Genomic DNA, 24126 nt, shown 5'->3' with positions numbered 1-24126 from the left:
GTTTACATCCTTTTCAAAATGAGTGACCTGGAGCACTTGTGAGCATGCCCTCATTAGCCTCTAAGACAGGTGAGAAAGCAGGTCAGCTCACTCATCTTGCATTTCCTTTGAAGAACATGGCATTTGAGGGCCAATCCTCTAAAAGCATTTGACATGGAACTTGCCAAATTAACAGCACAGCAAAAAGTTAATTTATTCAGAATATTTCATTTTGAGCAACTTTCATATGACACAATTACAGGTCAGCACTACTCTACTGAAATACAGGCAATTGAAATATCTCAGGCTTCATCTCATATTTAATACAGCATCATGAGAAAGTCACTGGGGATGTTTCCAGGGCACTGAGTTCAACATCATCATACCCAGCATCCCCTTTCTTCCCCTGGAGCAGCCAGAGGCTCTCTTCTCCTTCCCCAGGATCAGCAGCTTCTCTGGAGAAGTTCAGACAAGAACCTGAAACAGGAAAGAGAAGTTTGATTAGAACTGAGACATGAGGATGGGACAGAACCCTCTGATGGAAGGGAGTCAAGCAAGTGCTTATGACAAAGCCTCCCTGGGACCCAGGTGTGGGGAGGGAGGCTCAGGCTATTTCATATGAGTCCCAGTGAGGATGGATCCCAGCTGTCCTCTCACATTCAGTTCAAGTGGTCTCCCGGGCCTCCGTGCATGTGGAAATCCTGCATCACAGGAGACCTGTGCTCAGGAGCTCTGGGAGACCTGCTTCCAGGCAACACAGTACTAAGGAGATGCCCGGCAATGGTAAGAATCATAAAAAGGAATCTAAATGTTCTCCTTTCACAGGCGATAGATGCAAATTCACAATAAGAGGGAGACTGGAAACAGGAAAAATCTGAATTCGTCACTCACAACCTAAGTCTGCTCTTAGTTGATTTGACTCCTGTTCCCAAATGTCCACAAATAGTATCACAGGTGCATCCACAGATATCTCTTCCCCAGAAACTACACAGGCCCTCAGATGGAGAAATACTCTTTTCTAGACAATGAGTGTTTTCTCGCAGCTACTGATATATCAGTTTGTTGTGATACACACAGTCAAAGGCTTTGGCATAGTTAATAAAGTAGAAATAGATGTTTCTCTGGAAATCTCTTGCTTTTTGATGATTCAGCGAATTTTGGCAATTTGATCTCTGGTTTCTTTGCCTGTTCTAAGTCCAGCTTGAACATCTAGAATTTCATGGTTCACGTCCTGTTGAAGCCTGGCTTGGAGAATTTTGAGCATTACTTTGCTAGCATGTGAGATGAGCGCAATCGTGCAGTAGTTTGAACATTTTTTGGCATTGACTTTCTTTGCGATTGGAATGAAAACTGACCTTTTCCAGTCCTGTGGCCACTGCTGAGTTGTCCAAATTTGCTGGCATATTGAGTGCAGCACTTTCACAGCATCATCTTTTAGGATTTGAAAGAACTCAACTGGTATTCCATCACCTCCACTAGCTTTGTTCGTAGTGAGGCTTCCTAAGGCCCACTTGACTTCACATTCCAGGATATCTGGCTCTAGGTGAGTCATCACACCTTCATGATTATCTGGGTCATGAAGACTTTTTTGTATAGTTCTTCTGTGTATTCTTGCCACCTCTTCTTAATATCTTCTGCTTCTGTTAGGTTCATAATATTTCTGTCCTTTATTGTATCCATCTTTGCATGAAACATTCCCTTGGTATCTGTAATTTTCTTGACAAGATCTCTAGTCTTTCCCATTCCATTGTTTCCCTCTGTTTCTTTGCATTGATCAGAGAGGAAGGCTTTCTTATCTCTCCTTGCTATTCTTTGGAACTCTGTATTCAAATGAATATATCTTTCCTTTTCTCCTTTGGTTTCACTTCTCCTGTTTTCTCAGATATTTGTAAGGCCTCCTCAGACTGCCATTTTGCCTTTTTGCATTTCTTTTTCTTGGGGATGGTCTTGATCCCTGCCTCCTGTACAATGCCACGAACTTCCATCCATGATTCCTTAGGCATTCTGCCAATCAGACCTAATGCCCTGAATCTGTTTGTGACTTCTACTGTATAATCACAAGGAATTTGATTTACATCATACCTGAATAGTCTAGTGGGTTTCTCTACTTTCTTCAATTTAAGTCTGAAATTGGCAAAACAGTCAGCTCCCCGTCTTGTTTTTGCTGACTCTATAGAGTGTCTCCATCTTAGGATGCAAAGAATATAATCAATGTGATTTTGGTACTGACCATTTGATCATGTCCACATGTAGAGTCCTCTCTTGTGTTCTTGGAAGAGGATGTTTGTTATGACCAGTGCGTTCTCTTGGCAAAACTCGATTAGCCTTTGCCTTGCCTCACTTTATACTCCGTGGCCAAACTTGGCTGTTACTCCAGGTATCTCTTGACTCACTACCTTTGCATTCCAGTCCCTTATAATGAAAAGGACATCTTTTTTAGGTGATAGTTCTAAAAGGTCATGTAGGTCTTCATAGATCAGCAACTTCAGCTTCTTCAGCATTACTGATTCGGCGTAGACCTGGATTACTGTGATATTGAATGGTTAGCCTTCATGTATGTGACAGTGCAAAGAAATTATTAAAACGCTTGTTCCACTTTTGAATTTGGTTCATTTCAGTTCAGTCACTCAGTCATGCCTGACTCTCTGTGACTCCATGGACTGCAGCACACCAGGCTTCCCTGTCTGTCACCAACTCCCAGAGCTTGTGCAAACTCATATCCATCGAGTTGGTGATGCCATCCAACCATCTCATCCTCTGTCATCTCCTGCTCCTTCTGCCTTCAGTCTTTCCCAGCATCAGGGTCTTTTCTAAGGAGTCAGTTCTTCACATCAGTTGGCCAAGTTATTGGAGCTTCTACTTCAGCCTAGTCCTACCAATGACTATTCAAGATTGATTTCCTTTAAATTGACTGGGTTGATCTCCTTGCCATCCAAGGGTCTCTGAAGAGTCTTCTCCAACACTACAGTTCAAAAACATCAATTCTTCAGCACTTAGCTTTCTTTTAAATATGCTCAATTAATCACTAAGTTTCTCTTTTGGCCATGACACAATGCTTGTGGGATCTTAGTTCCTTGACAAGGGTTGAACCTAGGCCCTAGCAGTGAAAGTGCGGAATCCTAACCTCTGGACCACCAGGAAATTCCCTAATCTATAAATCTTCATGCAAGTATATCACATATAAAGTGATAAGTTTATGTCACATTATGGAGATATAAATGCCAAAAGCAGAGTGATTCCACACTCCTTGCAAGGAGTCTGACAGCATTAAATATGACATATGGTCAAGATGATGCTACCAAATGTATGAGATTACTTCTATTTTGAATCTCTAAGGAGGCTGGGCACTGAGGAGCACAAATTCACTCTTTTCAGATAGAAAGATTGCAGGAGATCAACTGACCCCACTCACCAGTCTGAGAGGACCTCACCCCATCCTCCTTCTCTGGGGGCACTTCCTCCTCACTCCCCTGAGAGGCAGTAGGAGTTCCAGGCACTGGTACTTCTTCAACATCATCATAATTTTCAGCAGGGACATCAGTCCTCTGATCTGGGGATTCCAAGAGCAGACAAGGGAGTGTATGAAACCGCAGTAAGTGGGTTGTTCTGGGGAATACCTAAGGTACCTTCTGACACAGAGGTTCTGAGTTTCTCAATAGGGGCACCAGTCACTCCTTGTTTCAAAAGACCTTTTTCTCTAAGACCATGTTTCCTTGTTATGTGTCCATAAGCCAAAACATGATTTTACATATCTTAATGTTTTCTGGTGGAAACTACATATCTCAAAGCAACTCTTCCACCCTTGAGCATTGCTAAAGGACTTTGACAAATTGTACTTTACAGATATTATTTTTCAAAAGCATTCTGTGCCTGTGGTGATTCTGGACACAGAGAGACCAGCGCCGACGTGCAACATCACAGAACAGCCAGAGAAGAAGGACGAACCCCATCTGGACACAAGGGATGCCTCTGGTCCATCAAAGGAAAACCACTCCCCTTACATCTCCTCTGAGGGAAACTCTCCTCCCCAAAGCCCAGCCGAGGCAGGTCCACCTCTATTTCCTGGAGCGGTCCTGTAGTCACTGTTGTCCCCACCATCTCTGGTTTAAAACGGCAGTTTAGTCCGTGAGAAATCTGACGGGAAGCCTCGTGTGGAGACAAACATCACACAACACACAGAATGCCCCTCCCCACACCCACGACCTGTGTTAAGGCTAAGAAGGGACAGGCCAGGCTCCTGCAGTGTAGACAGAAGCTGGGAGATCACGGAGCTCTGAGAGGCCATCCTGCCTCTCTGGAGGAGCCGTCTCTGTGAGCCTGGGGCACACATGGGGTCTGCAGATGCTGAGAAGATGTGTACAGCCAGTGGGTGGTGACAACCAGAGATCGCAGGAGGGCAGACAGAGACACTCACCTGGGCTGCCCAGACCTTCCTTCTGTGTCAGAAGGTAATCGAGCTCCTCATACACAGCTTCAGCAAGAGCACCTTCATAGCTAGATAAGGCTGAGAGATCACCCAGCAGGTCAGAGAAGTTCCAAGATACCCCAGTCCAGCCAGCCCACTGTCATCTCCTTGGTGCTCACATGGGGGCTGCCAGGACCTCAGCATCGTCTCCTACCCCATGCACCATGTCAGCACCTTCTCCCCTCATCTGACCCTGATTACAGCTCAGCACCAACTCTGTCTGGTCTCACAGGACAGGCCATGACTCATGAGAGTTCACGCCCCAGTCCTAAGATCCTCTGTCTACTCAGCCCTTAGAGCTGAGCACGGAGCACATGGAGTCTGCAACTCAGAACAGTACCTGGCCCAGGTTCCCTCCTCACACCTGCCCCATCTCCTGCCTCCACACACTCTCCCTGGTCCCCAGTTTGCCCTGCAGCCCACCTCGGCGCTCTGCTCTCCATCTGAGCAGCTGAGTCACCAGGATGATGAGGACCAGGAAGAGAAGGGCTCCCAGGATGAGGCAGAGGACCCCAGGCAGGGAGAAGATGCCACGGAGAGAATTTGAGGTTGTTCTTGTCCCTAAGGAGAACAGGAAAAAGGGCTGGAGATAGTCTTGGGCGCAAAGAAATCTCTTGTGTCAGCATTTTCAGGAACTCTGGACAATGGCATCTCAGCCTCAGACAGTGTCAGGACTCCCCTGGGTCTCACCCTGAGACAAGTCAACTTCACTCTGGCCAGTATGGCCCTGAGGCAGAGATGGGGATTGTCAGGGTGCTACCCTGCAGAGACAGCCTCTGAGGACCCAGCTCATCCCCTCTCCTTGGGCTTCAGGAGACAGAGCATCAAACATCCAGGGACCTGCACCTCACTGATGACAAGCAAGACACAGGGGCAGGTGGGAGTTCCTTAGATTCTCCAACATGGGAACCAGACTTCCTTGGACCCTGAGTAGGAGAACATTTGACCCTGGACATCAAGGCAGAGGATTGCCCCAGTGTAATGCCCTGGCTGCTCCCCAGCAGCCATGGCTCCTCAGACTCTTTCCTCTTCTGAGCTGTCAGAGAGCCCACAGAACAGGTCCCCAGTATTTGAGTATTCTCCCCTGCCCGTGGATGGATCACAGTACCTGCTGTAGTCAGGGGCAATGTTGTCCTTGCACCTAAAGAGAAAAACAGTAGTGTGGGGAAGAAGAATTGGCCAGAACGTAGGGCAAACCTTTTCCCTCCTGAGCCTGAAATCACCCCTCAGTCTCCACAACATCAGTGTCCAGTCCTCCCAGTTCCCCGATCCTAGATCAGAGCCCCAGCACCCACCCGGAATGTCTGAACACAAACTCCCCCCGACGCCTGGCCCCGCCCACTTCCCCCGTGCTGCTCCAGTTCACCTAGGGTGGACCCGGAGCCCCTCACTCACCAGAGCACCTCACACCAGCATCCTCCTCGTGCTTGCAGTCGCTCTGCCCCCAGGGCTCCGCAGCACAGTCCCACAGGGAGGACTCCCGGCCCCCGCACCGCACCTCGTCCAGCCAGATGCTCCCATTTCCAGGGCCGAATGTCGCGGCCCGCACGGCTTCCAGGGCCTGGCCACAGCCCAGCTGCTGACACACCACCTCGGCCTCTGCCAGGCTCCAGGAGTCGTCGCACACGGTGCCCCAGGAGCCGCTGTGCCAGACCTCCACCCGCCCTGAGCACTCGCTGTCTCCTCCCCTGAGCCGGAGCTTCTCTCTGTCTGAAAAGGCAGCAGCCCCTCCTGTGACTCCCCTGGAGAGAGGAAGGAGCCCCTGGGAGCCACAGGGGAGGGGGCGGGGCTGATATACCTGTGCAGGGGGCAGCAGCTGGACAGCTCTTGGGTCTTCTTCCTGCAAACAACAGGGAAACAGTGAATCAGGAACAGTTGAGGGTGGTCCTGTCCCCGCATAAGATTATCTAAGGCCCTTGGGTCAGTGCAAATGACATATGAAAACACAGGCTCATTATCTCCTGGGCTGAAACATTCACTGCATCTGATCACCAGCTGAAATTACTTTAAATATTTACTTGTTTATCAGTCTTCACACCCCACAGCAAATATAAACACAGACATCTACAAATGTACATACATTCCTCTGAATGAAAGTTCCATTAGAAGGACATTGTATATCTTATATGTGCCATGTTTCTGCTACTAGGACATGGCCTGCATATTTTATGCACTCATTCAACAAATATCTATGGAAAACCATTTCTAAATACCTAGGTAGAGGCTTGATAAATATTTATTAAATGAATGAATAGACAAAATTCAGTGAAATAAAATTTATTTTTTTAATTCATACTAATCACTGAAATAGTAATCCAAATATAAATTAAAGGTAACAGTATATGATAATAGTTCACATTAAAAATAATCAGTCCAGAAGCACAGAGTCAATTTATATTCAAAATCTCATGTACATAATTTTAATGGAAAATTATTAGATAGATTATAAACTACTCTCACCTATTATTCAGTGTGACAAGTGGGCAAGTGAAGACTACTGTTGTGAAAGGAAACTCTCTTTTCTAAATTTGTTTTTAATTGGGAGATAATTGCTTCACAATGTAGTGTTGGTTATGTGTGTGTGTGTGTTAGTCGCTCAGTCATGTCCAACTCTTTGTAACCCGATGGACTGCAGCCCACCAGGCTCCACTGTTCATAGGATTTTCCAGACAAACATACTGGAGTGGATTGCTATTCACTTCTCTACTGGATCTTCCCTACCCAGGGATCAAGCCCAGGTCTCCCGCACTGCAGGCAGTTTCTTTGCTGTCTGAGCCACCAGAAAAGCCCATAGTGTTGGTTAGGAATCTCTTTAAAAGGAAGTATACAGGAAAGACTCACTAGAATTCTGAGAATGTGTCCATATATATGGACACATATATGTACACACTGAGTAAGCCAGAAATTTTTGCAATAGTGAAAAAAAGCCTAGTGAGAAAAATTTGTATTGAGAAGATGCAGAAATAATAAACAAAAGACTGAAAATATATATAAAATAATTGAAGCTGACAGAAATAAATATAAATTTAAAAAAACAGAAGGGTAAATAGTACCTGTCATAAAGTATCAATATTTCTATATTCTTTCCAGATCATTCTATCAAAACTCCTACCCACTCTATGCAGAGAACCTCTGAGAAAATGATGGCAGGACCTCTGTGACCAGGTTGCTCATTTCATGATCAAAGACTTTACCACCTCTCAATTCACAGGGTTTAATTGTAGGAAAAACATCATCAATAAAAGGTCTCATAGTTTAATGCCTCTTTGGCCTTCAAATGAAAAAGATAAAGAGATGAGCAAAGAGAGGCAAGGAAAGGAGTGAGCCTCTGCTTTTGAAGTATCTGATCCCACATTCTCTTATCTATGGGTTTCAGGCAACATCCAGCATACCATTCAAGGTGTACCTGAACGAGGGGTGTGTGTGTGTATGTGGAGGGGGAGGGAAAGAGAAAGAGAAACAGAGAGAGAAATGTTGAAGGACTAAGGTGCTATGGTTTGACTATTTGTCACCCTCACCAACATTTATTTATTTCATTCAAAATTTATTGCTGAAATCTCAATTCCCAATGTAACAGTATTTAGTGGTGGAGCCTTCTCAAACTCTTCCAAAAACAGAAGAAAAGAACACTTTCAAATTCACTTTCTGAAGCCAACATTAGTCTGATACCAAAGCCAGATAAGGACACCATGAGAAAAGAAAATTATGGGCTAATACTCTGATAAATACAGATGCAAAAATCATCAACAAAATATTAGAAAACTGAAATTCACAATACGCTAAAAAAATCAAAAACCATAATCAAGTGATGTTTGTTCCAAGGATACAAGGATAGTTCAACATTCACAAATTGATCAATGTGATACACCAAATAAACAAAATGAAGGTAAAAATCATATCCTCAAAGAATGCAGAAAAGTGTTTGACAAATTCAACATCCACTCACAGTAAAAACTCTTTTACAAAGTAGGTATAGAAGGATTGCATCTCAACATAAGTAAGGCCATATGAAAAGTACACAGCTAACATCATACTTGACTGTAAAAAACTGAAAACTTTTCCTCTGAAATCAGACACAAGACAAAAACATCCATTCTCACCACTTCTACTCAACTTTAGTTTTGGTAGTCCCATCCAGATCCATCAGGCAATAAAAAGAAAATCAAGACATCTAAATCTGAAAGGAAGAGGCAAAATTGACACTATCTGCAGATTGAAAAGTGAAAGTGTAAGTCACTCAGTTGTGTCTGACTCTTTACGACTGCAAGGACTGCAGCCTGCCAGGCTCCTCTGCCCATTGGGATTCTCCAGGCAAGAATACTGGAGTGGGTTGCCATTCCTTCCTCCAGGGGATCTTCCTGACCCAGGGACTGAACCCAGGTCTCTTGCATTGCAGACAGATTCTCTACCATCAGAGTCATGAGGAAAGAAATGCCCTTACATGATATTATATGTAGAAAACACTGAAGACTTCAGCAAAAATATGAGAACCAATACACTCAGTAAAGTTGTAGAAGAAACATCTGTATACAAAAATCATATGCATTTCTTTACACTAACAACAAACTGCTATAAGAGAAACTGAGAAAACAGTTCTATTTACATTTGCATGAAAATGAATAAAATACCTAGGAATAAATTTAACCAAGGAGGTGAAAGATCTGTACACTGAAAACTATAAACACATTAATGAAAGAAACTGAAGATGACTCAAATAAATGGAAAGATATTCTGTGCTCATGGATTGGGAGCCCTAATAATATTAGTATGCCCATACTACCCAAAGCAATCTACAGATTCACTGCAATCCTTACCAAAATTCCAATGGAAATTTTCGCAGATACAGAAGAAACAATCCTAAAATTTGCATGGAACTACAAAAGACGCTCAATACCAAAGCAATCCTGAGAAAGAATAACAAAGCTAGAGGTATCGTGCTTCTTGATTTCAAACTATATTACAAAGCTACATTAATCAAAACAGTATGTCATTGGTATAAAAATGAACACAGAGATCAATGGAACAGAATAGAGAATCCATAAATAAACCCACATTTCTATGGTCAATTAATTTTTGACAAAGAAGCCAAGAATACACAGTGGGAAAAGGACAGTTTTTTCAGTAAATGGCATTGGGAAAACTGGACAGCCACTTTCAAAAAGTGAAACTGAACCACTATCTTACACCCTTCACAAAAATTAACTCAAAATAAATTAAAGACTTGATCACAAGTCCTGAAGCCATAAAATTCCTACAGGAAAACACAGAAAATAAAATCCTTGACACCAGTCTTTGTGATGTTTTTTGGATTTGACACCAAAAGCAATGGGAACTAGGGTAAAAACAAGCAGTTGTAATGACATAAGGCTAAAAAGCTTCTGCCCAATTAAGGAAACCATCAAGAAAGTGAAAAAGCAACCTATGGAATTGGAGAAAATATTTGTATATTATATTTCTTGTAAGAATTATTATCCAAAATACACAAGGAACTCATACAACTCAGTAGCAAAAAAATAATCTGATTTTTTTTAAATGGGCAGAGAACCTGAATAGATTTTTTTTTAATTTTTATTTTTACTTTATTTTACTTTACAATACTGTATTGAGTAGATATTTTTTAAAGAATACATACAACTTGTCAATAGGTACATGAAAACGTGCTCAACACTGTTAGTCATCAGAAAATACAAATCAAAACCACAATGAGATATCACCTCAGATCCTCTAGAAAGGCTTTTATCAAAAAGAAGAAATAACAGGAGTTGAGGAGAATGTGAAGAGACTGGAAAGCTTTTGCACAGTTAGAGGGAATGTAAGTTGATGCAGCCCCTATGGAAACAGCATTGAGGTGCATCAAAAATTAAAAATAGAACTGCCATACGATTTAGCAATTTCACTTTGAAGTATTTATCTGAAGGAAACAAAAACACTAACTTGAAAACCCAATGTTCACTGCAGCAACATATGTTCAGTTGCTAGGTTATGTCTGACTCTTTGCAACCCCATGGACTGCAGCATGCCAGGCTCCTCTGTCCTTCACTAACTCCCAAAGTTTGCTCAAATTCATGTCCACTGAACTAGTGATGCTATCTATCTCATCCTCTGTGGTCCCCTTCTTCTTTTGCCTTCAATATTTCCCAGCATCAGGGTCTTTTCCAATCAGTCAGCTCTTCTCAGCAGGTGGCCAAAGTATTGGAGCTTCAGCTTCAGCATCAGTCCTTCCAATGAATATTCAGGGTTGATTTCCTTTAGGACTGATTGGTTTGATCTCCTTGCTGCCCAAAGGACTCTTAATGCAGCTGTGGCATCCAAGAACCACAATTCAAAAGAATTAACTCTTTTTAGCTTCTTCTATAACCCGGCTCTCATGTCCAAAGATGACTACTGAAAAAAATATACCTTTGACCATAAGGACCTTTGTCAGCAAAGCGATATGTCTTTTTAATACACTGTCTAGGTTTTTCATAGAGGAGCAAGCCTCTTTTAATCTCATGGCTGCAGTCACCGTCAGCAGTGATTTGGGAGTCCAAGAAAAGAAAATATGTCACTGTTTCCACTTTCTCCCCTTTTATTTGCCACGAAGTGCTGATGATCTTGGTTTTTAGAATGTTGAGCTGTAAGCCAGCTTTTTCACTCTCCTCTTTCACCCTCGATGAGAGGCTCTTTAGTTCTTCTTCACTTTCTGCCATTAGAGTGGTAGCATCTGTGTATCTGAGGTTGTTGATATTTCTCACAGCAATCTTGATTCCAGCTTGTGATTCATCCAGCCTGGCATTTCCTATGATGTTCTCTGCATATAAGTTAAATAAACAGGGTGACAATATACAGCCTTGACGAACTCTTTTCCCAATGTAGAACCAGTCGGTTGTTTCATGTCCAGCTCCAACTGCTGCTTTTTGATCTGCATACAGGTTTCTCAGGAGGCAGGTAAGGTGCTCTGGTATTCTCATCTCTTTAAGAATTTTCCACAGTTCATTGTGATCCACATGGTCAAAGGCTTTATGTAGTCAATGGAGCAGATGTTTTTCTGGAATTCTCTGGCTTACTCTATGATCCAACAAGTGTTGGCAATTTGATCTCTGGTTTCTCTGCCTTTTCTAAACCCAGCTTGTACCTTTCAGAAGTTCTCAGTTCACTTACTGCTGAAGCCTAACTTGAAAGACTTTGAGCATAACCTTGCTAGCATGTGAAATGAGCACAATTGTGAGGCAGTTTGACCATTCATTGACATTGTCCTTCCTTGAGACTGAAATGAAAACAGACCTTCTCCATTCCTGTGGCCACTGATGAATCTTTCAAATGTGCTGACGTATTGACTGCAGCACTTTAACCGTATTACCTTTTTGTATTTTATAGCAATATATATGAGTCAAACAATGTAAGTCTTCACTGATGAATGGATAAAGAAAATGTAATATAGACTTATATCCACCCATAAAAAAGAAGAAAATCTTGCCAGTTTCAACAACATGGATGGACCTCGAGGGCATTATGTCAAGTGAAACAAATCAGACAGAGAAAGAAAAATAGCATGCAATCTCATTTATACATGTAATATTAAAACAAAAAGCAAGTTCAGAGATGCTGTGTAGTTGGTGGCTGCCAGAGGTGGGGGATTTGGTGCAGCAAAGGTAATCAAAAGGTATAAATTTGAATTATAAAATTAATAGGTGAAGAGATATAACATACAGCATGATGACTATAGTGAATACTGTATTGTCCATTTGAAAGATGGCAAGAAAATACATCTTAAACATTCTCATCATGTAAGAAAAATATTTAACTATATATATATATGGATCCATATATATGGATCTATATAGAGAGATATAACTAGACTTACTGTAGTGATCATTATCAATACACACAAACATATAAGCATTATGTTGTGCACAGCAAAAAATATAGTGTTGTATCAGTTATATCATTTAAAAATTTTTAAAAAGAAAGTTTGGAACACGTAGATTAAATTAGCTCCATCCAAACTTCATTTTATGAACTCAACTTAAACCATCACTTAGATTTTAAAATATCAAATCTCACTAATAACATCCTACAGAGTTGGGAAAGACACAGAAACAGACATAAGTCACCTGCACAGGAGATGTAGGCTTCCTCCTTTGGAGAGCATGAACTGTATTTCCACGGGCCAGAAGGACACTGCCAGAGAGAGGTATCAGTTTTCCGACACTGAATTAAATCTACCCACCGGGGTCTAGAACCTTCCCTGAGACCAACAGAGGTGTTGACACTTCCGCTGTCCCCACAGCCAAGCTGACTGCAGATGATGGACACGGTGACATCATCCATGAGGTTGTGGCAGACACTGCCCCAGGTCCTGTTGTAGAAAACTTCCAGCCACCCAGCACACTGCTGGTCCTCGCTGACCATCCTGAGGGCCAGGAACTCTGAGATCGAAAAGGAGGAGACAGGACACAGTAAGCACCCCATTCAGTGCTCTGGGTCTTCCTCTCTCCCCAAAATTGTGAACATTTGTCTGTGACCAGGTTGAGGAACAAATCCATTAGATGACCAGAGTGAAACTTGCCTCCTTTTCACCTGACTTTCTCCATTTGTGTCTGTCTTTCTAAATATTTCTACCACCGTGATGTGGTGGATATGAACTGAGAGGAAGACCAACCTGGACACCAGCAGGGAGAGGGAGCTGACTCCTGCTTCCTGACAAAACATCTAAGAGAGTGTATGAAAGGGATGTGATGTGGACAGCGTGGAGGCAGATAGAATAATGGACCCACAAATGTCTACATGGAAGCTGTGTCTGTGTTTCCTTATCTGGCAAAAGGGACTTTACATATGTGATTAAGGTATGGTCCTAAGGATGGTAAGAGTAATCTGAAATGTGGGCGGATTAACCACCTGAGCACAGTCTAATCACATTCTTAGACTCACTATCCTTTAAAGTGGAACCTTTTCCTCATTCTGGTTAGAGGGAGATCTGAATATGGATAATGGTCAGAGAGGTGGAGCGTTGCTGGTCTGATGACGAACAGAAGGGGGTTATGAGTGAAGGAAGGCAGGCGGCTTCTAGAAGCTTGAAAAGACAGGAAACAGATTCTTTCCCAGAGGCTCAGAAGTGACGTGGCCCTGCTGAAACTTTTATCACAGTCCTGTGAGATCCCTGCTGGACATCTAAGCTAGAGAAGTGTAAGGAAATAAATATGTTGTTTTAAACCACTAACAATGTAGCAATTTGTTATAGAACAAACAAAAACTAGCAGAGAGGCTTTAAGACTTCTCTACTCTATGTACCAGAAGGCTGAGCCCTGATTTCTAGAAAAACTGTGAGAAAAGGCTCTGCCAGGAAACACTACTGAGAAGAAAGGACGAGAATCTCAGCTGCTGCAGGAGGCAGTGAAAGCACTTCGTCTTCCCCTCTGCTGGAAAGACAGGCTCCACGGGAGGAAGCCTCCTTCTCTGGTCCTTTCAGCATCTCTCCCTCAGGGCTCAGATCCTCATCTTCCAGGGCCCCACCCCTGCTCCAGCCTGTGGACAGTGTGGAGTGCTGACCTGAGCAGATGACCCCCGCGTCCTCCTTGTGTCTGCAGTCGTGCCGCCCCCAGCCCCAGGAAGGGCACCTCCACACATGGGACTCATTTCCAGCACAGTTCAGGTCGTCCAGCCAGATGGGCCCTGATCCCGCCCCGAAGTGAGCAGACCCCGTGGCATTGAGGGCTTCTCCACAGCCCAGCTGCCTGCACACCACGCGGGCATCGTCCAGGTCCCAGCCGTCATCACAGATCGTGCCCCAGGAGCCCTGGTCAAGGATCTCCACTCTCCCGGCGCAGGGACCGCCCCCGTCCACCAGGCGGAGCTGCCTGCTGTCTGAGGAGAGAGAAATGGGACAATGGGGCGATGACCTGGGGAATGAGAAGGGTCTTCTGTTCCGTGGGACCCTCACCTGAGCAGTAGGGGGCGCTCTCCTCTGAGGCCGCAGATCCTGCTGGTTCAGACACAAAGTGGTCGCACTGGGGCAGCACTTGGGTCTGGTTTCCTGAAGAAACAGCGATGATTAGAGGGTTGGGAGGGTAAAGAACAGGAAAGTCAGTTAAATTAAGTAATTTTTAGGAGGGGAGGGAAGTTTGGGGGAAAAGGGATCCATGTATATGTATGGCCGAGTCCCTGGCTGTTCACCTGAAACTATAACAACATTGTTAATCGGCTAAACCCCGATACAAAGTAAAAAGTTCAAAAGAAAAAAATGACCTAGTGATGGAGCTGAGATGAAAGCTGGAACACACTGGTAAAGTTACCATAATCTTAGTGTTGCGAAGAGCCCTGGTCCTGACAATGGCACGATTCCTGTTTTAAGCCAAGCTTTGCCCTAAGAATGAGTTAAACAAGTTGTTCTATCCTTAATCCACCCCTAAATAGAAGAAGCAAAACAAAGGCCTTTCTGAAGGAGTTGTGCAATTATTTATCTACAATGTTGCAGTTCTAAAAATTCTTGCATAAAAGAGATCTCATGGAAAACCAGAGCAAAAAGAAACATTAAAAAATTTCCCAGGTATTTGGCTCTTAAAGTTACTGACAGAAAATTTATTTTCTTTTATTAATTTTTATTTGAGTATAATTGCTTTACAATGTTGTGGTAGCTTTTGCTGTTCAGCAAATTTAGTAAGTTATACATATACATATGGGCTTCCCAGGTGACTCAGTGGTAAAGAATCTGCCTGCTAAACAGGAGACTGGGGTTCCATCCCTGGGATGGGAAGAGCCTTTGGAGAAAGTAATGGCAATCCACTCCAGTATTCTTGCCTAAGAATTCCTATGGACAAAGGAGCATGGCAGTCCATGAGGTCACAAAAAAGTCAGACACAACTCAGCGACTAAACAACAGCAACTATTTCTATCTATCTATTTGTTTATATATATATATATATATATATATATATATATATATACACACACACACACACACACACAAAAACACATATCCTCTCTTTCATGGATTTACTTTCTATTTAGTCACCACAGAACACTGAGTAGAGTTCCCTGTGCTATAAGGAAGTTATTTATCTATTTCTGTGTGCATGCATGCTAAGACACTTCAGTAGTGTCTGACTCTGTGACACTATGGATTGTAGCCCATCAGGCTCCATGTCTATGGGATTCTCCAAGCAATATCTATTTTATACTTAGTACCAATAGTGTAGAGCTTCTGAGTCTGGTGGCTCAGACAGTAAAGAATCCGCCTGCAATGTGGGAGACCTGGCTTTGATCCTTGGATGGGAATGTTCCCTGGAGGAGGGCATGGCAACCCACAGTAGTTGTACCAATTTACATACTCATATGTAGGAAGATTCCCTTTTCTGCACATCGTCTCCAGCATTTATTTGTGGATTTTTTTAATGCCAGACATTCTAACTAGTGTGAAGTATTACCTGCCTGTAGTTTTGACTTGCATCTCTCTAATTATTAGTGATGTTGTATTTGTTAGCCATCTGTATGTCTGGGAAAAAAAAATGTCTGTTTAAGTCTTTTTCCCATTTTTTCACTGGATTGTTTGGTTTGTTGATTGAGTTGTTTGTGCATTTTGAAGATTAATCCCTTGTTAATTACTTCATTTGCAAATATTTTCTCCCATTCTGAGAGTTGTCTGTTTTGTTTATGATTTCCTTTGACATGTGAAAGCTTCTAAGTTTAATTAGATCCTATTTTTTTGTTTTGTTTTTATTTTCTTTAGGAATTTGATCAAAAAAGATCTTGTTGCAACTTATGTCAATGAATGTTCTGCCTATGTTTTCCTCTAAGAGTTTTATAGTCTGACAGAAAATTTAAATAGCCATGATTAAAGTGCACAAAGAATTAATTGACATGATGTGTATCTTGGCAGAGAAATGATAACAAAAACAAATGAAAATAGTGTTTATTATTTTTCTCTAATAATAGTGGGGTATGCATAGGATTAAATTTTGAAAAATACAGACAAACTTACAGAATAAAAGAAAACTGCCTGTAAAAGAAAAAAAGAAAAAAATTCTACAGCTGAAAAAGTTAACAGCTGAAATTAAGAACTAGAGAATGAGTGTATCAGCACATTAGATCAACATAAAGTAGAAATAGTAAAATGGAAAATCAGAGGATAAATATTCCTCTATTTAGAAATGCTGGTCCTATGGTAAGTGCCTGGTTAACAATGCTATATAACAAAAGTTCCCCAAACTTAGTAGTTGAAGGAATTTAGTTTTAAATTTTGCTCATGATTTCCTGGGTCAGTAAGTTGGGAAAGACTCAACTTGGCATTCTATCTTTGGGGTTTCTCATGTGGTTGCATTTAGATGTCATCAGGGACTGACATCTCTAAAGGTTTAACTGAACTGTGGTTATGTAAGGAAATTCCCAGAAGTATTTTTGTTGTTGTTGGGAGGTAGGGATAAAGGAGCATCATGTCTGAAACCTAATCCAGAAAGATTTTACATGGTCAGGGAAAAACAGGGCAGGAGAGGGACAAATAAGGAGAGAAAGGGAAAACTAGAGCAAGAGAAAGAGATAAAAGAAAGGAAGAAGGATTAAAGCAAAATACTAATCTAACATTTGGGGAATCCAGGTAAAGTTCAGAGACAATTAATTCCTAGAAAACCTTCACTAAAGGAAATACTAATAACATCAAACCCATAAAATGCCTAGGAGAAAACTTAGTTAAAGGTGTGCAAAACATCTGAGAGAAAGTCAAGACCTAACTGAATGAAGGGATATATTTTGTCAGTGAATTGGGAAACTCAATGTTGTCAAACTCAGTCATTCTCAAATTTATATACAGATTAAATCTGACCTCAATCAAATTCCCTTGTGCTTTTGTATGTCTGAAACATAAGCTGATTCAAAATTTACATTGATGTTCAGTCACTTAGTCGTGTCTGACTCCTTGTGACCCCAAGGACTGCAGCACACCAGGCTTCCCTGTCCATCACCAACTCCTGGAGCTTGCTCAAACTCATGTCCTTTGAGTCAGTGATGCCATCCAACCATCTCATCCACTGTCATCCCCTTCTCCTCCTGCCTTCAGTCTTTCCTAGCATCAGGGTCTTTTCTAGTGAGTCAGCTCTTCACATGAGGTGGCCAAAGTATTGGAGCTTCAGCTCAATAATATATACCAAATACAAAAACCAAGACTAACCAAAGTAGTTGGCAAGAAAAGCAAAAACATAACTTCTTTAAATTAAAGGTACCCAGACTTACTATGTGTGCTTAGTCACTCAGTCATGTCCAACTCTTTGTGATCCGATAGACTATAGCCCGCCAGGCTCCTCTGTCCACGGGGATTCTCCAGACAAGAATACTGGAGTGGGTTTCCATGCTCTTCTCCAGGGGATCTTCCCAACCCAGGGATCAAACCCAGGTCTCCCGCCTTGCAGGCAAATTCTTTACTCTCTGAGACACCAGGGAAGGTTCAAGACTTACTATAAAATCACAATAATTAAGAAAATGTGGTACAGGTGCAAGGAGAGACAAAGGATACAGTGGAACAGAATAGAGAGTCTAAACAATGTGTTCAGACATATGTGCCCTTTCGCTTATCACAAAGGTGGCACTGCAGTGGGGAATAGTCTGTTCAGAAAAAGATTTAGGGTCAACTGGATACCCATATGAAAACAGGACACTTGACACTTATCCTACACAGATGTCAATCCTAGAAGCAATGTACAATTATATGCAAAAAAAAAAAAAGTAATTACACTTCTGTGAGATACTCTCAGAGAACATTTTTGTAATTTTGGAGTAGACAAAGTTTATTTTAGAAGACTATAAGGAGTTCTAGGGACTGGATCAATGGACTAGTTCAAAACTGAGACAGAAGTATGTCAAGGCTGTATATTGTCACTCTGCTTATTTAACTTATATGCAGAGTACATCATGTGAAATGCTGGCCTGGATGAAGCACAAACTGGAGTCAAGATTGCTGGGAGAAATCTCAATAACCTCAGATATGCGGATGACACCACCTTTATGGCAGAAAGTGAGGAGAAATTAAAGAGCCTCTTGATGAAAGTGACAGAGGAGAGTGAAAATGTTGGCTTAAAACTCAACATTCAGAGAACTAATATCATGGCATCTGGTCCCATCACTTTATGGCAAAAAGATGGGGAAACAGGGACAGACTTTATTTTCTTGGACTCCAAAATCACTGCAGATTATGTCTACAGCCATGAAATTAAAAGATGCTTGATGCTTAGAAGAAAAGCTATGACCAACCTAGTCAGCATATTAAAAAGCAGAGATATTACTGACAAAGGCCCATCTAGTCAAAGTATGATTTTTCCAGTAATCATGTATGGATGTGAGAGTTGGACCATAAAGAAAGCTGAATGCTGAATAATTGATGCTTTTGAATTGTGGTGCTGAAGAAGACTCTTGACAGTCCCTTGGATGGCAAGGAGGTCCAACCAGTCAATCCTAAAGGAAATCAGTCCTGAATATTCATTGGAAGAACTGATGCTGAAGCTGAAGCTCCAATACTTTGGCTACATGATGGGAAGAACTGACTCATTGGAAAAGACCCTGAAGCTGAGAAAGATTGAAGACAGGAGAAGAAGGGGACGAAAGAGAATAAGATGACTGGATGGTTTCACCAACTCAATGGATATGAGCTTGAGCAAGATCCAGGAGATGGTGAAGGACAGGAAAGCTTGGCATGCTGCAGTCCATGGGGTTGCAAAGAGTCAGACATGGCTGAGCGATTGAATGGAACTGACTGACTGGAAGAGCACTACATGGACAGAAAAAAAGTTGATGAGTCAAACCTGAGATGAGTAAATTGGCTCATTGAAGTACAGCATACCGTTAAGAAAATAAAAATATAAGACCAAGAATTAAACACACAAAAATCATAATAAATACTTTTGCCAAAGTCATCATCATGATAATTTGCACCATTGTATTTGTAATAGTCAAGAACTGGAAATAAACTCACATCTCTGTCATTAGTTGAATGGGTCAATGCATGGTCATGTGATCATTCAAAGGCACACTCTATAATAATAAAAATGAATGAAATGTTGCCATAAACAACATCATGAGTGAATCTCAACACAGTTTGGAGTCAAAGAAATTAGACACACAAGAAAACATACTGTATGACTTTACATAAAGTTTAAAAAACTGACAAAATATTCTATGGCAGTACAAGTCTTAGGTAGGCAGTGTTTCCTGGAGAGGAGGAAGACACGGCTATTGGAGGCAATAGTGATTCTGTGGTGCTGTGAATGTTCTCTTGAAGAACGTGACCTAGGTATACATTTATTGTTTGTATTTTGTTCTCTATTATTATCCTTAAATATTAATGTTTCACAAAATATATTATTCATCTAGATGTTTCTTTCCCTGACATAGCACTTCTTAGCATTTCTTAGCACTTCTTTCCCCTGAAAAAATGAGTGAACAATGAGAATGCTATGGAGCAGGACCTTACAGAGCCTTCTCAGGACAGACCACCCTCATGTCCTCCACCTGCCTCTGTAGAAAAACCTAGCTAAAGAATAAATTTGATCACAGAAATTTAAAAAATCAGAAAAAAAGGGAAACAGTCAAGTAAGACAAAATAATAATAGTTTGCTGCTGCTGCTGCTGCTGCTAAGTCACTTCAGTCATGTCCGACTCTGTGCGACCCCATAGATGGTAGCCCACCAGGCTCCTCGGTCCCTGGGATTCTCCAGGCAAGAACACTGGAGTGGGTGCCCAAACAGATTCAAGGAGAAGGCAATGGCATCCCACTCCAGTACTCTTGCCTGGAAAATCCCATGGACGGAGGAGCCTGGTAGGCTGCAGTATACGGGGTCGCTGAGAGTTGGACACGACTCAGTGAATTTACTTTCACTTTTCACTTTCATGCATTGGAGAAGGAAATGGCAACCCACTCCAGTGTTCTTGCCTGGAGAAACCCAGGGGTGGTGGATCCTGGTGGGCTACCATCTATGGGGTCGCACAGAGTCGGACATGACTGAAGCGACTTAGCAGCAGCAAACAAATTCAAGGAACTTTAGTTTCCTTTCATGGGCTATAACTAACATTCTGAGCCATATCTTTGAGCTATTTGGCAGATACTGAAATCGCAAACAGGTGGTAGCAATCAATTACACGATGACCAGACTAGTGGGGTGCCATTTCCTTCTCCAGGGAATCTTCCCAACCCAGGGATCAAACCTGAGACTCTTGCATTGCAGGCAGGTTCTTTACCGTCTGAGCCAACAGGGAAGTTCGTAATCTTTATCTTACCCAATTCCAAGATCGGCCTCAAGGAAATGGGAACAAACCAACACTAGAACTGATGATTAACTGTAATTCAAACAATAAAAGTGACACTGATCAGACCTATTTCAAGATGATTGTCAGAGCTAGCTGTGCTCTTCTGCAGGTAAACTGTCCCCGACTTCCGCCTGTGAACTCTTGATATTCCCATTTAAAAACATTCACCCCTGATCAGCAAGGAGGAGCTGGTTCTTTGGTACATTAGTCCTCTGTCTCCCCAGAACTGCTGGTTTCCTCAATAAAGCTGTCTTTAATTTTACCCCACACTTGTCTCTCAGTGTTGGATTCTTGAGTAATGAGCAGCTGAAACCCGAGTTCAGTACCAAGATTAAACATTTCACTACAGAATATCTTCCTTTTTAAGCCTGTTTCCCTTACTTTCTGCTCTGGGGAAATTTCACTCCAGGAGCATCCTAGGTATAGTAGCCCTTCCCTCTCTTACCTGAGCAGATCACAGATGCCGTATTGCCATGGGAACAGTCAGGAACACCCAGGGCAGTCACAGGGCATTTCCACAGGAAGGACTCAGTCCCTGAGCAGTGAAATCGGGCTTTCCAGAGTTGATCACTTCCTTCTGCTCTGTTTGGGGTGGAGATGGCGACTCCACAGCCGAGCTGACGACAGACAACATTGGCATTGGCCAGACTCCAGTGGGAGGCACAGAGTGCTCTCCATTGTCCAGAAATGTTCATCTCCACCTGCCCCTCACACTGAGAGGAGCTGTTTGTCACGAGCCAGACATCTGTGTACACTGATAGATACAGACAGGATTTCAGAAAAACCTTATTTCTTGTTTAGCTTGAAGTGAGTGTACACAGAGGCTAAATCCTGACGTGCATCTCACCTGAACAGACAACCTGAGCAGCTCCACTGTGGTGACAAGTGCCCCCTGGACAGGGCACTCTGGGGCACCACCAGAGCTTAGGCTCCTCCCCCTCACACCTGAACTCTTCAGCCCAGACCCGGCCATCAGACTCTCTGAAGGGTACTTGTCCCAGGACAGACACAGCCTTGCCACACCCCAGCTCTGCACAGATGACCTGGGCAGTGGGGAGTGTGAAGTTTACATCAGACACTGGGGTCCAGGCTTCTCCAGAATGCACTTCTACTCGCCCTGAGCAGGGTCCATCCCCTCCAGCCAGACGCACAAATCCTAAGAGAAACAAAGAACAAACCCAGTGAGTGTTCATGAACCTGGCTTGACAATTGGAAACAACATCTCATAGGCAATGGTGTGAAAGCTTTTCTTTTCAACAGTGGAATAAGAGCAGATAAGAAGAGAGAATTTGACTGTCATTGTCAAACTGCATTTTCATGAGCAAGTTTCTGAAGAGATATCCAGAAGGACTGCAGGGTCAGTTTGGAATGGCTGAATCATGAGAATATATATTGGTTAGGAATGTTAATTCTTATCTGGGGGCCTGGAAACTTCAAGGCCCCAAGACACCACCAAGTGGTAAACATTCAAACTTGAGTGCAGAGCTGAACTAACTGAGAGTGAAAAAAGATCATGGGATTCGAGAGGTTAGAGGCCTAAGAGCCAGAGAAGTTTAGAAGGTCATCCTGAAATTTCTGGGGCTAGAATTTTGGGCAGTTTTCTCTGAGCCAATATTCAAGTCACTGGGGATGGGAACATCATGCGGGCTGGATTCTGAGTGCAGGCATTAGGTCACAATTAGGTAACCTAACTGTGAAAGAAGTTGTTCACAGATAAGTTTGGAAATGATGAAAGCTCAGAGAGTCATAGGAGAGGGAGGGAATGATCCTAGCCATCTTTTTAAAAACCTAGGATTTATGAATACACCTGGGAGAAAGTGAAGTCTCAATGGGATTATGCAAGACAACTGAGTTAGTTGATTACTTCATCCTAGACATGAGATTCTTAGCAAACGTGAAGGAGTGATGAGAATTTAATGTATTCAGAGGAAAACAACAGAATGAGAAAGACTAGAGATCTCTTCAAGAAAATTAGAGATACCAAGGGAACATTTCATGCAAAGATGGGTTCGATAAAGGACAGAAATTGTATGGACCTAACAGAAGCAGAAGATATTAAGAAGAGGTGGCAAGAATACACAGAAGAACTGTACAAAAAAGATCTTCATGACTAAGATAATCAGGATGCTATGATAATTCACCTAGAGCCAGACATCCTGGAATGTGAAGTCAAGTCGGGCTTAGAAAGCATCACTATGAACAAAGCAAGTGGAGATGATGGAATTCCAGTTGAGCTATTTAAAATCCTGAAAGATGATGCTGTGAAAGTGCTGCACTCAATATGCCAGCACATTTGGAAAACTCAGCAGTGGCCACAGGACTGGAAAAGGTCAGTTTTCATTCCAATCCCAAAGAAAGGCAATGGCAAATAATGCTCAAACTACCGCACCATTGCACTCATCTCACACGCTAGTAAAGTAATGCTCAAAATTCTCCAAGCCAGGCTTCAGTAATATGTGAACTGTGAACTTCCAGATGTTCAAGCTGGTTTTAAAAAAGGCAGAGGAACCAGAGATCAAATTGCCAACATCTGCTGGGTCATTGAAAAAGCAAGAGAGTTCCAGGAAAACATCTATTTCTGCTTTATTGACTTTGCCAAAGCCTTTGACTGTGTGGATCACAATAAACTGTGGAAAATTCTGAAAGAGATGGGAATACCAGACCACCTGAACTGCCTCTTGAGAAAACTGTATGCAGGTCAGGAAGCAATGGTTAGAACTGGAAAAGGAGTACGTCAAGGCTGTATATTGTCCCCCTGCTTATTTAACTTATATGCAGAGTACATCATGAGAAACGCTGGACTGGAAGAAGCACAAGCTGGAATCAAGATTGCCGGGAGAAATATCTATAAGCTCAAATATGCAGATGACACCACACTTATGGCACAAAGTGAAGAGGAACTAAAAAGCCTCTTGATAAAAGTGAAAGAGGAGAGTGAGAAAGTTGGCTTGCTGCTGCTGCTGCTGCTAAGTCGCTTCAGTCGTGTCCGATTCTGTGTGACCCCATAGACAGCAGCCAACCAGGCTCTGCCATCCCTGGGATTCTCCAGGCAAGAACACTGGAGTGGGCTGCCATTTCCTTCTCCAATACATGAAAGTGAAAATTGAAAATGAAGTCTGTCAGTTGAGTCTGATTCTTAGCGACCCCGCGAACTGCAGCCTACTAGGCTCCTACATCCATGGGATTTTCGAGGCAAGAGTACTGGAGTGGGGTGCCATTGCTTTCTCCAAAAGTTGGCTTAAAGCTCAACATTCAGAAAATGAAGATCATGGCATCTGGTCCCATCACTTCATGGGGAATGGATGGGGAAACAGTGGAAACAGTGTCAGACTTTATTTTTGGGGGCTGCAAAATCACTGCAGATGGTGACAGCAGCCATGAAATTAAGACACTTACTCCTTGGAAGAAAAGTTATGACC

At 42.5% G+C, this 24126-nt stretch overlaps 1 protein-coding gene across 1 annotated transcript in view; it reads right to left on the bottom strand.

Annotated features, from left to right (window-relative positions):
• Window positions 1–310: 310 nt before the first annotated feature.
• LOC128048491 (antigen WC1.1-like) overlaps window positions 311–24126 on the bottom strand; it is a 51853-nt gene continuing 28037 nt past the window's right edge. Inside the window, exons 9-20 of the mRNA XM_052640890.1 lie at window positions 21555–21863; window positions 21153–21461; window positions 14364–14456; window positions 13973–14287; window positions 12538–12852; window positions 6243–6284; window positions 5840–6154; window positions 5553–5585; window positions 4868–5005; window positions 4394–4483; window positions 3392–3529; window positions 311–456 (exon numbers count right to left, since the gene is read on the bottom strand). Of these exons, the coding sequence (XP_052496850.1) occupies window positions 311–456; window positions 3392–3529; window positions 4394–4483; window positions 4868–5005; window positions 5553–5585; window positions 5840–6154; window positions 6243–6284; window positions 12538–12852; window positions 13973–14287; window positions 14364–14456; window positions 21153–21461; window positions 21555–21863 (2243 nt within the window). The remainder of the gene's footprint in view (window positions 457–3391; window positions 3530–4393; window positions 4484–4867; window positions 5006–5552; window positions 5586–5839; window positions 6155–6242; window positions 6285–12537; window positions 12853–13972; window positions 14288–14363; window positions 14457–21152; window positions 21462–21554; window positions 21864–24126) is intronic.

Source organism: Budorcas taxicolor, chromosome 5, assembly GCF_023091745.1.
Source record: "Budorcas taxicolor isolate Tak-1 chromosome 5, Takin1.1, whole genome shotgun sequence".
NCBI classification, from domain to species: domain Eukaryota; kingdom Metazoa; phylum Chordata; class Mammalia; order Artiodactyla; family Bovidae; genus Budorcas; species Budorcas taxicolor.
Note: the sequence above shows the minus strand (reverse complement) of the source record. Positions and strands in the feature narration are given on the sequence as shown.